The sequence below is a fragment of the Alternaria triticimaculans genome (assembly GCF_023758025.1).
Source record: "Alternaria triticimaculans strain BMP 0046 chromosome Unknown scaffold_16, whole genome shotgun sequence".
NCBI classification, from domain to species: domain Eukaryota; kingdom Fungi; phylum Ascomycota; class Dothideomycetes; order Pleosporales; family Pleosporaceae; genus Alternaria; species Alternaria triticimaculans.
In genome coordinates, this window is record NW_026055973.1 from 95,431 (window position 1) to 108,555 (window position 13,125).

At 52.1% G+C, this 13,125-nt stretch overlaps 3 protein-coding genes across 3 annotated transcripts; 2 read left to right on the top strand and 1 right to left on the bottom strand.

The window, feature by feature from the left end:
- Nucleotides 1–604: 604 nt before the first annotated feature.
- On the bottom strand, nucleotides 605–2,164 carry J4E78_008616 (uncharacterized protein; the record flags this gene model as incomplete). The annotated part of the gene is made up of 1 exon (XM_049369216.1): nucleotides 605–2,164. The coding sequence occupies one exon, from the start codon at nucleotides 2,162–2,164 to the stop codon at nucleotides 605–607; it is 1,560 nt and encodes a 519-aa protein (XP_049218917.1).
- A 2,653-nt stretch (nucleotides 2,165–4,817) lies between these two features.
- J4E78_008617 (uncharacterized protein) lies at nucleotides 4,818–5,822 on the top strand (the record flags this gene model as incomplete). Its single annotated transcript, XM_049369217.1, has 1 exon — nucleotides 4,818–5,822. The coding sequence occupies one exon, from the start codon at nucleotides 4,818–4,820 to the stop codon at nucleotides 5,820–5,822; it is 1,005 nt and encodes a 334-aa protein (XP_049218918.1).
- A 1,746-nt stretch (nucleotides 5,823–7,568) lies between these two features.
- Nucleotides 7,569–10,154, top strand: J4E78_008618 (uncharacterized protein; the record flags this gene model as incomplete). Its single annotated transcript, XM_049369218.1, has 4 exons — nucleotides 7,569–7,574; nucleotides 7,603–9,786; nucleotides 9,836–10,027; nucleotides 10,083–10,154. The coding sequence occupies 4 exons, from the start codon at nucleotides 7,569–7,571 to the stop codon at nucleotides 10,152–10,154; spliced, it is 2,454 nt and encodes an 817-aa protein (XP_049218919.1).
- Between the last annotated feature and the right edge of the window lie 2,971 nt (nucleotides 10,155–13,125).

Sequence of the window (13,125 nt, forward strand, 5' to 3'; positions counted from 1 at the left end):
CGAGATGCGCCATCAAGTACGGCCTTGATGGGTATATGGACTTTACCGTTCTTATTCCCGCTAGTGACGAGTCCATAAGGGAAGATTGCGCGGATAATCTGGCGATATTGAACTACTTTGTGCATTGTGAGATGAGTCGCAGCGATCGCTGGAACACGACGGTTGCTGTAGGTGCACAATGTCTCTCCAACAGTGTGACGAGAGTGATTCAACTTTGCGCTGTGTAAGCGATACAGCTTCTGAGAGGATAACTAATAAGGTTAAAGCTACAAGGTCTCATGATACATGCCGTTGTTATCGATTATCTGGTATTGCAATCACTCATGGGTACAAGTCAATCATCACTTCGAGAAAGTTAGCGTGAATTGTGCAGCTTCGAATGCTCAAGAGACATATTTTGATGTCAACGTAGTCGCATAGCTATTCAAAGGTAAATGTGCTAATTTGGAGAGCTTAGAGAATCAATGAGGTGCTTTCAATCAAAAGCACTGACTATTCCACATGGCCATCTAGAGAGAAGACAATTTTCAAGAGTTGCAACGCAATGCTAGGACTAAGTGATTCAGTATTCGCATTTCTTTCACATGTCTAAAACATGTACCAGCTATTCCGTAACGGTGACCTCGTCTTCTTCTGCATCCTTTGTGGGCTCAATGTCTTTGCCAGGCTCATCGTCTTTTGTAGTCTCATCCTCCTCCGCAGTCTCATCGTCCTTTGTAGGCTCATCATCAGAGTCAGACTCAGCCTCAGAGTCGGATTGCCAGTCAAGACGGAACCGAACATTATCCTCGGGGTGGAGTTTATCCCACTCTTTCACAACCGCTTTTGCCTCATCGTAGTCCCAGCTACCAGACATTCCCTTCTGCAAAAAATAGAACATACGTCTAGCGAGCATTGCCTCTGGTGCAAAGGCAAAGAACTTATACTTGTCGGACGCATTGTCAAGGAACACTTGCTTCAGTATCCTGTCCTCATCAGTAGCGAGCTCCACGTTCGCCACGCTTTCGTCGTCTTCTTTGTCGCTAGACATGTCCGCAGGCGTCCAGAGGTAAAACGGGGCTCTATAGGCCATGAATTCCGGAGCAATGATGGCTGTATCCCAGTCGATAACGCCTGTGATCACCGCATGGGTGTCACTACGTACTTCCGCGAGGATGTTGTAGATCTTGAGATCACCATGAACGAGTACGCATGGCCCGTCGAGAAAGCCACGATCGTCTAGAGCTCTAGTGATGTTTGCGAAGCTTTTCCAGATGTCATCGAAAGAAGCGCCCTCGGAGTTCTCGTAGTCGCTCCACGCCTTGCATCGCCCAAGCATGTAAACGAAAGGGTCGTCAATCAAAGCCGGCTCGGGCTTCTTGTTCTCACGACTAGTTATATGAAACGTCTGGGTATGGACTGGGGAATTCGGAGGGTTGTACAGGTTCTGAGAAGATATGTCGCCGACTGATCCTTCCACTGAAGCGATGGTGGGAACGAGAGCGGTGATCTCCTTCGCGAGATGCTTCTTTTGCTCCATATTGAGCTTGGTCCAAAGGTCCGTCGCGAGGGTGCGACCAGGGAGATGGGTTTGAATCATATATGGCCGTTCGAAGATATTCGCAGTGGTAAGATCATAGCTCGCAACCTTGGGGATGGGTAAAGGCAGCCGAGAGCCCACGGTCTTCAAGATTGACACCTCCCTTTCCATATCTTCGGCCATATCTTTGGCACCATCCTCATCCTCGTAACGCGTCCGCGGGACACGCACAACGTACGACTTTGATTGCGCAGCTTTCTTCTTCTTGCGCGCGCTCAAACAGGGGAACAGGAACCAGGCCAAAGTAAACTTCTTGGCCTTTTGTGCAATGGAGACGCCGATGACTCGGTTGAAAGAGCCACCCTTCATTTCATGGACAGTGATGTCTTGCGGGCTTCGCCGGAATATTTTTGCGGCTAGTGCGACGACTTTGTGCTGAATCGTCTCGAACGGTTCCTGTCCATAGATCACCGTGTTTGTTTCTGAGACTGCATCGTTTTCTGACTCGTGATCCTGCTCATTAACAATGTCTACCGATTTGTCTTGGTGTTGCATGCAAGTGTCCTCGGCTGGGGCGTTGACACGGTCTGGCGCATCCGAAATGAGTGTCGGCGGAGCCGCCGGGTTCGGGGAGCAAGTCGACATGATGCGACTTCTGAATACGGAGGAGCGTTGCAGTGTAGGCGGAGGGATCTTTAAAAGGCGTCAGGGCGCATTGTTGTACCGTAGCTCTTTGTTTGCTGAATGCCAAGCCTTGTCGGTGCACAGGGTCGTTTCCTTCTGAACCATCACTGCAGGAGCGGTGTGAATGCTCAATGTGATTCATCATCTCCAAGTCAAGTTCCGTATTGTCGCAGTGGGTTCCGTGGGGTGTTCGTATAGAATGCTCCCTGTGCTGCGCGACAATCGTAAGTAACCCGACAGTAATACAACCCCCAATCTACCACGAACTACATTAGAATAACCCCGTAACACTATCATAATGCCCGGAATGCCCAGAGTCGGAGACACAGGTCGGCCCTGTACAAAGAATACCAAGGGAACTTTACATCACTGTCCTGGTTTAAACGGCTGGGTCGGCGAATGGAGTCCTGGTGGCTGCGATAACGGTAAACACGGCCCGCCAGGGCTTGCGTTCTTCTACTGCAAAAAACACCAAATGCCGTGTCGTCAGGGCTGCTTCAAAAAAGCTCATATGAAGAATCAGGATGGCTGCCGATCATGCGAGTTTAATTGGGGGCGTGAAGATAAGGCGGAAAGGGAAGCAAGGGAAAATCAGAAAGCGATCGAGAAGAGTAAAGAAGAAGAAGCTTTCTTCAATCCAGGTAAAGGAAGGAAGAAGGATAGGAAATAAACGATCAAAGCCGGTATCTATCATTCGGAACTAGTAGAAGGATGGATGAACAGTTCACGGGTTGTGGTGTCTCGAGTAGGTTTGGTCTTGCGGAGGAGCCCGCTCTCTTACAAGCTGCACCTTACACAGACAGGACCTAGAGGCGTACACCGTCTTGCGGTGCAGGCAGAATGTTAAAGTGTCGGATATGGCATATGCAAAATGGAATTCTTCGCAATCTGTTCCCTGTTCTGTGATTGATGGCGTAATGTGACCTACACTTTCCGGTTCGATCGTGAAGTAGGAAACTCTTTATCCACTGAGAACTGCTCCATGACACATGTTGCAGGAGCGCACGATGTTACATAGGCCCGCGTCATCTAGGAAGCGCCCAGATGGTGGAGATCGAGAAGCAAGATGTGGATAGTCGCCTTTCTGCAGTTCAGGTTGGTATCCGAGACCATCGAAAACGATCCTAATCTGTGAGCAAGCGACCTCTTCGGTGTCACATCAGGAAACCCTCGAAATTCCTGACGACGTAACCGTACCTCATGCGATTATCCGATAATCACTCGAACGTGCTGATATGATTGCGCAGCTGCTTTTCGATGGCTGAGGACTGCGAGGACCGTTCGCGCGGTGCGCCGGCACAGCGCGTCTCGCGCGTGGGCTACAACGCGTGTCGCATTGCGCGCTCTCGCAGATGCTGTCAGGAGCGAGCAAAAGAAGACGTGCACGTCAACTGTAAGATGGGACTGGTGGTTCTTTACGCGCGCGCAATATTCGATGAAAAGGGATGATATGGTGAGGTCTTCCCGAGGTTGACAGAATCGCGCACCTGTCAAAGGCCCTCGGGGCCGCTTGAGCGTGTCATCACGTGGCTGCCACCCCGATCCATAGATCGATTGAACAGCGACACAAACTCGTGAGTTCGTATTTTGCGCGAGACTTTGTCGATTTTCTACAATTGTGAAACTGTAACACGAGACCATGACCAGATTGGAAGCTGCGATCTGCGTATGATGTGTGCACGACTGTGTTGGCCCTTTGTTGGTGTCCGCGCAGTCTAATCTCACGAACCCTGTCTATCTTTAATAGAATCCTTCTATATATCTATCTAAATCTGACTTAGCTATTGTTCTTCTACTCCTAGCCGTCGTTCTAGTGTGCAGGCGAGCTTCGTTCTTCCCAACCACGCGTTAGCCCCGCTTCCAGCCGTCAGCCAATCACATTGACGTCTGTGCAGACCAATCACATACGTCATCGACGTTTAGAATAGTATCAGCGCAGAGACGCGTCGCGACAATAGTCACTACACGTTCTGCATCTCTCAATTCTGCTCCCGGTAGACCCCGTGTTCCTCGCTCTCAACTCTCGGCAAGAGCCCAAGAAGTTCACAATCGTCGCGTACAACAGTCGCGTCGCTCCATTCCTCACTCTCAAGTTTCGGAGAGAGCCCAACAAATTCACAGGCTCCGCGCGCTTCACGCACTTCACGCTGTGCGCCTCGGCCTTGCCGGAGTGACGCAACGCTTGGCTTCAGTTGGACTTGAATCGCGTCCTGGAGCTAGGGACGCAAACCCGCCTCCGGTTTATTCTCCAAGACAAGGCGTGCCAGCCTCAGACGGTGCAAGAGGTCTTTGGAACGCCTTTGTCGCAAAGAACACGCAATTGGCTCGCACCAGTGGGAAATTGTACATCAAGGCGTTGGAGAATCCCATCTTTCGTCGCCTCTGCAAGACTTTGGTTGAGACCAGGCCTAGAAAAGTGGAACAACAACCTGTTAGCAATACCATTGTAGGCTACTTCGTTCCGAGCCTGATACTTCCAACTTTCCCATTAGAAGGCGCTGGTGGTCGGCAAACTGAGCTGTACTGCTTCCAGATAGTGACAGTGAAGGCCCTCCAGCCCGTGATAGTTGGTGGAAGGCTTGGACAGGTGTGGACCAACAAAGCTTCAAGGACCATGTCGCTGAAGCGAGGTGCTATTGACTCGTTCTTCAAGCGCCCTGAGCCCAAGAAGCCCAGATATGAAGCAAGTCTTCATAAGTCAAGCCATGAGTCTTACCCCTCCGCCATCCCACATCTGCCTGCCCCGTTCACGGAGCAGTTGGGATTCGCACCTGCTGAGGAGGGCAAGCTCATGAACGACCAGCTGGATCTGGATCTTGTATACTATCAGCCATACGTACCTTCCGGTATTGCGCCAGGGCTTTTCGAGTTCCTTCGACAGGAACTTCCCTTCTACCGCGTGCAGTACAACATCACCCGCGGGGGAGCCCAAACACAGATCAACACGCCACGGTTTACGACCGTATTTGGTGTGGATGACACATCGCGCTTTGCAGCCGATGGTAGCATCGTAGATGCAAAGACTGGAAAGCCGGTTGAGAAGAGCCGTTACAAGTGCGCACCTCGTCCTATCCCGCAGTGTCTGGAGGAATTGAAGAAAGTGACAGAGGGCACTACTGGCGAGACCTTCAACTTCTGCCTCGTCAATTACTACGCCGATGGCAAGGACAGCATATCGTACCACTCCGACGATGAGAGGTTCCTCGGTCCTAATCCAGCAATCGCATCCTTCAGTCTCGGTGCAAAGCGCGACTTCTTGATGAAGCACAAGCCTATTCCACCCAAGGCAGGCGTTGTGACGGAGGAGCCAAAGAGCATCAAGCTGCCTCTCGGCTCAGGAGATATGGTCTTGATGCGTGGCAAGACGCAGGCGAACTGGCTACATAGTATTCCAAAGCGCGCCGGCCCTGAGGCAGGCAAGGGAAGGATCAATATCACTTTCAGGAAGGCGATGATCAAGGGCGGTACTGAGAACTACTACCAGTATAACGTTGGCACGGGAGGCGTGCATAAATGGGACGCGAAGGCAGAGAAGATGGTGCCTTGGACGGCGACTGCGGAGCCTCAAGCATCTGCGAACGGCGATGGCAATAGCGCGGGGCCAAATGACGGAGCCTGATGGATCAGACGATATGGCGAATTTGATGATATTGATGATTGCACGCCAACCTAGGAAAAAACTGAACAGCCTGGAGCCTACTTTAACGTTAGGTCACCTACTTTGCAAGGTTTTAGCTTAATGTTGCCTGCAGACCAGTTCGGTTTTTTCCTTGTATGAGGTGATTGCGAAGAAATCGATATTTGCGTTCGGACCTAGATGGTGTATCTCGTCAGATAGTTCTGTTTCTCTTCGAACAAAGTTTCGTTCGGAAAGTTTTTCGCATCAAATTACCATATGCACAGTGATGTGTGATACAGAGAACTGTGAGCAGGCCCCAGACTTGTCAAAAGCTTGTCGCTGTGCGAAGTAGCGGGCCTGAGTTGCCGCCAGCGAGCAGGTGGCTTGAGCGTGGGCTAGTCCGACCCCGCCTGGGGCAAGCGCGACCACGGGCAATCTTGACATGTGGAAGGAGCTGTGTGCGATGAGGGACCCTACGGAGGCAGGATAGTGGTAGTGGTGAAGATGAGCTCGCCACCGAAGGAGCTGACCGAGTCTGTACAGTCAGTCATATGGACATACGTGATGGCGACATGATGAAGAGTCGCATGTCGCAGGACATCTTGGCGGCGACGGATGAGGGTGGTCGGAGTTAAAGGCCGCCTAATTCTGCCCATGGCCGTACCAGCCTTTGACTGCAACACCACAACAACCTCTTCCGATCTCCTTGTCTTAGGGCGTCCGAGTCGCCAAAGCTAGCGCATATCACCAAAGGCCTAATTGAGGAGCCTGTGGCATCGAAGGTCGCTATCGTGAGTCGGGCGCGTTAGACGGAAAGCTGGCGGTGCGTGCAAGCCTGTTTGAGAGTAAGTACGAATCGGCGCATGGCTCTGTGAATGTGCAGCTGCTGACAGAGGCTAGCAGGTGTCAACAAGCCTTCGATATACCGCTAGACCACATTCCTCTCACCGCGAGGTCGACTGCCCATTGCATGAGCTGCACCTTCCCCTCATAAGAAGCGCTGCGTAAGCCGAATCTAGACGAACCACCCAACGACGGATTCCCTACGCATCGATTGAAGCGTACGTCTGCGCAATACAAGAGGCAGTATCGGGAGAAGAAGAGCGGAAAGTGTGCCGTATTGGACGACATTCACTGGTGGGAAGGGCGGAAGCAAGTCGCATACAAGTCAACACCAGGGCAGTATCGCCATTTCAAGTCCACGCCTCAGAGTCATAGCACTTGGCGCATGGAGATAGCTCAGCTCCGGAAGATTTAAGACCGCACCGGGCCGCAATCGCAGAATCGCACACCTTCCGACCTTTCGCTACACTCTCCTCTGCAAAGCGCATACTAGCGACCACCAACGTCTGCACGACACGAGTCTGGACCAGTCAACACCCTAGTTCCGCAGCTTAGGCGACCACCAAGGCGTGAGATTCCATCATATATCTCGAACGGACTTTAGCGCTTAAGTCCGCATTCTCCGTCGTCCCATATCACACCTGCGGACGACGCGATCGCGACCATGCCGCCCACTCCGCCTTCAACGACTTCGTCGAGCGCAGGACAGTCGCCGCCAGATCCGCAATTTAGAGTTGTACGTAAACGGAATCGAGTTCCCTTATCATGTGGAGCATGCAGGCATCGAAAGTAGGCACACATCTCGACAACGAAGCAATGATCGCCACATGCTGACCATCGTAGGCTCAAATGCAATCGAGGTCATCCCTGCGACAATTGCACCAAACGCGGAGATACGGCATCATGTACGTACGCTGCTCCAGGCAACCGCAAGAAGAGCTCAGCCAGCACCGGTTCCGCCACGACGCCCGATGATATGCAAAATCGCATTGACCGTCTCGAGGGGCTGGTTCTCTCGCTGATGACCAATGGCGCGCAGAGCGCAGGGCCTGCCGCTGCTCAAGCAGCTATCGCGAACAGCATGGCCAATGCTGGCCCGGACCAGCAATTCGATCCAAGCCAAATGATCACGAGCATGAGCACCGGCGCTCCCGAGTCGATACCCGAGGAGGACGTGAACGATGAAAGCGAGATGGAGACCGTTACAAAGTCAATTGGAGTAATGAAGGTGCACAACAATCACACCATATTCGCATCAGAAGCACACTGGTACGCAATCTTGGGCGAATTGTCGGAAGTCAAGAACTACTTCGCCGAGCACAAGAAACAGTACGAGGATCAGCTCAAGCGGTTCAAGGCGACTCACGTCGAAGATCGACCGCCGGGTACATCTTTCCTGATGGGCGGACAGAAACCAACCTCCAAAGCCGAGGTTCTATCGCGCTTTCCACCAAAGCCCACAGCCGATCTCCTCGTCTCGCGCTTCTTCAACACATACGATCCCGGCATTCACATCATACACGGGCCCTCGTTTCAGGAGGAATACGACAGGCACTGGGCACAACCAGAAGAGACGCCTATTATCTGGCTTGGTACTGTGTTTGCGATGATGTGTATCGCGTTACAGTCGTACACACGAGCTGGCGATGAGCCTCCGGAATACCACAACAAGTCTTGGGAGATGTCAAGAGAATATGGAGACTTGACGGCGCAATGTTTGATCATGTCAGACATTACGCAGCCCATTACAGGGATGATGGAGACTTTGATCTTGCACGTTCATGCAGAGTATGCTCGTAGTAGAGATGCAGAAGTTGGCATCTTGATAAGCACGGGTATCATCGTGCGGCTAGCGATGCGCATGGGTTTGCATCGAGATGCGGCGCCATATGCCGGCATACCCGTTTTCCAGGCGGAGATGCGAAGACGTGTCTGGGCTGCGGTCCGCTCATTTGATCTGCTGTTCTCCGCACAGGCTGGGTTGCCGCCCATCGTCCGACCGCGGGATACCAACACTGAGATACCGCGGAATATTTACGACGATGAACTCCACAAAGACATGAAGATACTGCCTCCTTCGAGACCGGAAACCGAAGCTACACCTACACTCTTTCTCATCAATCGGACAAGATTGATCTACAAGCTCGGAGAAGCGGTCGAATGCACCGATACTCTGACATGCTCTTCGTACGAAGAGGTCATGAAGCTAGACGCGGAAGCTCGAGAGCTACACGACAACATCTCGCCGCATCTCAAGATGCGAGGGATGGATGAAGCGGCGCGCGACCCTTCTACCTTGATCATGCAACGCTTCACACTAGATCTCCTCTTCCTAAAGATCATATGCGTACTGCATCGAAAGTACCTGTCTTATGCGAGAGTACAATCACGTTTTGCCTACTCCAGGAAAGCGGTTATCGAAGCCTCGATGATGCTTCTCAAGCACCAAGCGACCTTGCACCGGGAATGCCAGGCCGGCGGTCGGTTGCGCAACGTCAAATGGTTCATCTCATCGCTGACCACTGTCGACTTCCTTCTTGCAGCGATGATCATCTCTTCTGATCTCTACCACACTGCTAGGGAAGCGCCATCTCGATCTCCACCGTCAGGAGACACACTCGTGTGGAGTTCAGATCGTTGCGAGGAGATGCTCGAAGCTATAGAGATAGCGGTGGGCATCTGGGATGGTCTGAAAGATCACTCCATGGAAGCGTACAAAGCGCACACCACGCTCAGTGTCATGCTGGATCAACTCAAGAAGAACCGGGTAGCCAAACAGACGCCCAATGGCTTCCAAGCAGCTACATCCGCATACCCGACAATGGCACCAATGGAAGACGCCAATGTAGCACCTGAACATTCGGCAGCGATGACACTGGGTCTACTCAGCACAGGCGGCATGACGCCCAATGCCAACATGTTCGATCAGCGATACCCTGCCGGTATGGCCAATCTACTAAACGACCCTATGCCTCAGCCGTCGACGGGCTTGACACCACAATACAACCAGCCGACAAGCGGACCAACAGGCCCAGAGAATGCACCAAGTCCGTTCTCAAACCTGTTCGGAGCGAATCTGTTCCAAAATCTAGATCTCCCGCCGACAGACAACATCAACTGGGTACGTCATCCTCACAATTCCGCCAGTATCACTCTGCTAACATGACTAGGACGCATGGGACTCGTACATCCAAGGTCCTAATCCTGGCATGGAAGCGACCAACAACTTCTTCCCCATGGATCTTGGTAGCATGCCTATGCAAACAGAGCAAAACGGGATGCCAGCCACAGGACAGACACCGAGCCAGCAACCTATCCAAGGCAACCGAGCAAACATGTTCGGGCAGGATGTCTACATGGGCGTAAGTACTCTCTACCACACTTCACTGCATACTTCTGATGGCTGACAGCAACAAGGCTGATTCCACGAAGACGAACTCTGGTGAAGCATATACCATGGGATTCCTGATGCCGAAGCAGTCTAACTAGTACTTCTCGCTCTTACGTTGTTTGCGAGCGGGTAACGAGCCTATGATTATGTAACTTGAGCGCCGTATGTATTTGCATGGTCTGTACTTTCGGGGGCCGAAGCTTCGTGGTGTTACTAGATACCCGTCAGCTATTGGATGTACAAAAGGGCGGGAGGAAGGAGGCGCAGCAACCCATGTGCCCCGCGCTGCGATGGAAAACATGAATGAACTCAGCTCAGCCTTTGCGCCTGTTTCAAATCCCCACATATACCCAGATTTTCTCATCTTCTTTTGCCAACTAAAATCTTCTTGACCTGCCTTGTGGCGTCCTCGCCCACTTCGTATCCCGATATAGCACGGCGACGATCAAGGTCCATACCAAGACATCGACCCCGGCCAGCTGCCGCGCCGCGTTGCTGCCCCACTTGAACCGCTGGACCCTGAATTGCCGGCGCGTGGGCTGTCAAACGTCATCGCGGTCACGACTTGCTTACGCGCTCGCGGGCTTTTGTTTGGCCGTGAGGCTGCGGAAGGCGGGCCTGCCTGAGGCTTGGGTTGCACACAAGGCAGCTGTGCCGCCTACGTACGTCTGCGCACGTCTGCTCGTCACGCACCTTACCTTTCGACATACAGCCGTGAGAGCGACGCGACGACGCTGAGGACTGCGCATACCATCATCACTACGAGGCCTCTTCAAAGATCTTTTTGTACCTCAGATACCGCCATCGCGACTCCCTCCTTTCGCCATACACACAATGTCAAACCCACCACCCACCATCTCTCCTCCCCCTCCCACCTCAACTTCAACCATCTCCCCACCACCACCAGGCGACCCCATCTCCCCCGTCTCCCGCACCTCTACCTTCCCGCATAAAACCAGTCCGGCAGTCTCCAGCCAAACTCCGTTGATCGACACGAATACGCCCGCGATAAACGATGCGCCGGTCGAGTTGGACGGCGGCGCGATAACGCCTGAGGAGCTGAGGAGGCGTATGAGTACAGCGGGAGAGGTAGGTGGTATGGGAGATGGGTTGGGGGGCGTGAGAGGCTCGATGCGGTCGCTGGATGATGCGGAGGGGATTGATGCGGAGTTTTTGGGTGAGGGGGTGGGGGCGGGGAGGGGGGTTAGGGAGGTATGTTCATATCCATCCACCAATCTCCATAACCTCGATATGAGGCGCAATGCGCGATTGTGGCTGGACGCATCGTAGACTTGATAGTCGAAAGTACCAAGCTGACATATGCGACTAGAAACGCGCCGCGATGCTGGCTTCGCGATCGAAAGACCCAAGCGTTATCGTCGATGTGCCACAGGAGCCGACTGCTGAGGAGGTAGATGCTGCGAGGAAGGCGGATGCGTTGTTGCCGCCGGGGATGAGGGGGAAGATACCAGAGGTGTGATGATGAAGGAGTGCTCTGCATCTTGGGGTACGATAGTATGGCATACTGAGTTTTGGGTTGGAGTTGAAGCGGGCTTTCTATGCGCGGGATAGCGCTTGGATTTAGTCACTTGCAATCAACACATGGCAGACCGTGGCTGATCGTTTTCGCATTTCGCAATATTGCCCATGGCTTCAGATCGATACTCTTTTGAACTCAACGCTTATTGCACTTTTGCACGTGCACACCTCCCGAAATTCTCTATATAAGGCCTCCAACTTCGCACTTCATTCTTCCTCTCTACAAATCACTTCCCACATTCTCATTACCAAAAATAGTGGCAGTGGCATTCTATGTCCGCTGCTCTCTCTGCTCTTCTCAAAAGACCACTCACACCAAGACATGTCCCGCTTTCCTCTCCATCTTTTCTAAAAACTTCCAAAAGGAATTGGAAAGCTGTGATGACTTCGCCGGCGGACGGCATATCGAAAATATGAATTGTTTCCTTCATGCGACTGCGGCAGTTCTGAACGAACTTACAAAACGCGGAGACTCTATAGCGCATGTGCTGCTTCCAAAATCGCACGACCATCGTCGTATGTTGTTTGCCCGGCGCTAAAGCACCCCGACTACCTGACGCTTCCGCCTACAAAAGCCACGTCCTGCACAGTAGGACCTCTGCTCACCACTCCTCTCCAACACTCTTCGCATTTCATCAAAAGTATCTGTCCACCGCTACATGTCTGCTGTCTCCTCTGGCACCAGAAACAGCTCGTGAGGGAGTACATGTTTCGGCTGCGCTGTTGTGTCTTTGTGGACGGCTAAAATTACCATATCCAAAAGCTCATTGTTGTTTGCATTCGATTGAACAAGACAACGATTGTTGTGATGTTGGGAAGAAGACCACCGAATCTGACAAAAATATGGTATTCGCACCCGTCATGTAAAATTCTCTCGCCTCTGAGGTTATTCACTCCAAACTTGGTATCACTCTGCGCATGATCTATCCTGACGCCAAGCGCAAAAATGTCACAAAACCAAACATGCCTTCCTCATGTTTGGGTACTGGGGCTAGGAAAAGAACACGATGGACCAAGCTTACGCCTAGAGGTCACTACATAAATATATTTTCCGTGCTTCCGGACTCTCCTTCTTCAACTTCTTCCCCATCATTCGACACCAAAATACCTAGAAGTCAAGGTTATGTTGCCGACTCAGATTCCACCAAAAGAACACACTAAACGGCTATATAGCGTTTTGCTTCGTCCAAGATTTCATTCAAACCCAACATGTCCTCCGAGCAACTCAGCCGTAAGTCTCGAGTGTCGGCGCTTCAAATTACCACTGAAAGGACGGATGCTTTACGCTCATGGCTCGGCTCTGCTGTCAGAAGCCTTGATAGACTGGGATATGCTGCCCAGTGTTCAAAACTTCGTTAGGAGATTCACATGAGCTCGAAGTATCCCGATACTCCATACTCAGTTGTCCACGCTCAAATCTGGATGTGCCATTATGTATGTCGCCTAGACTGTCAAAGCGCTCTTACGCACATATATAAGTCGTGCGTCCATAACCTTACCTCCTTCGTCCTTCATCACAGCTTCCGCTTT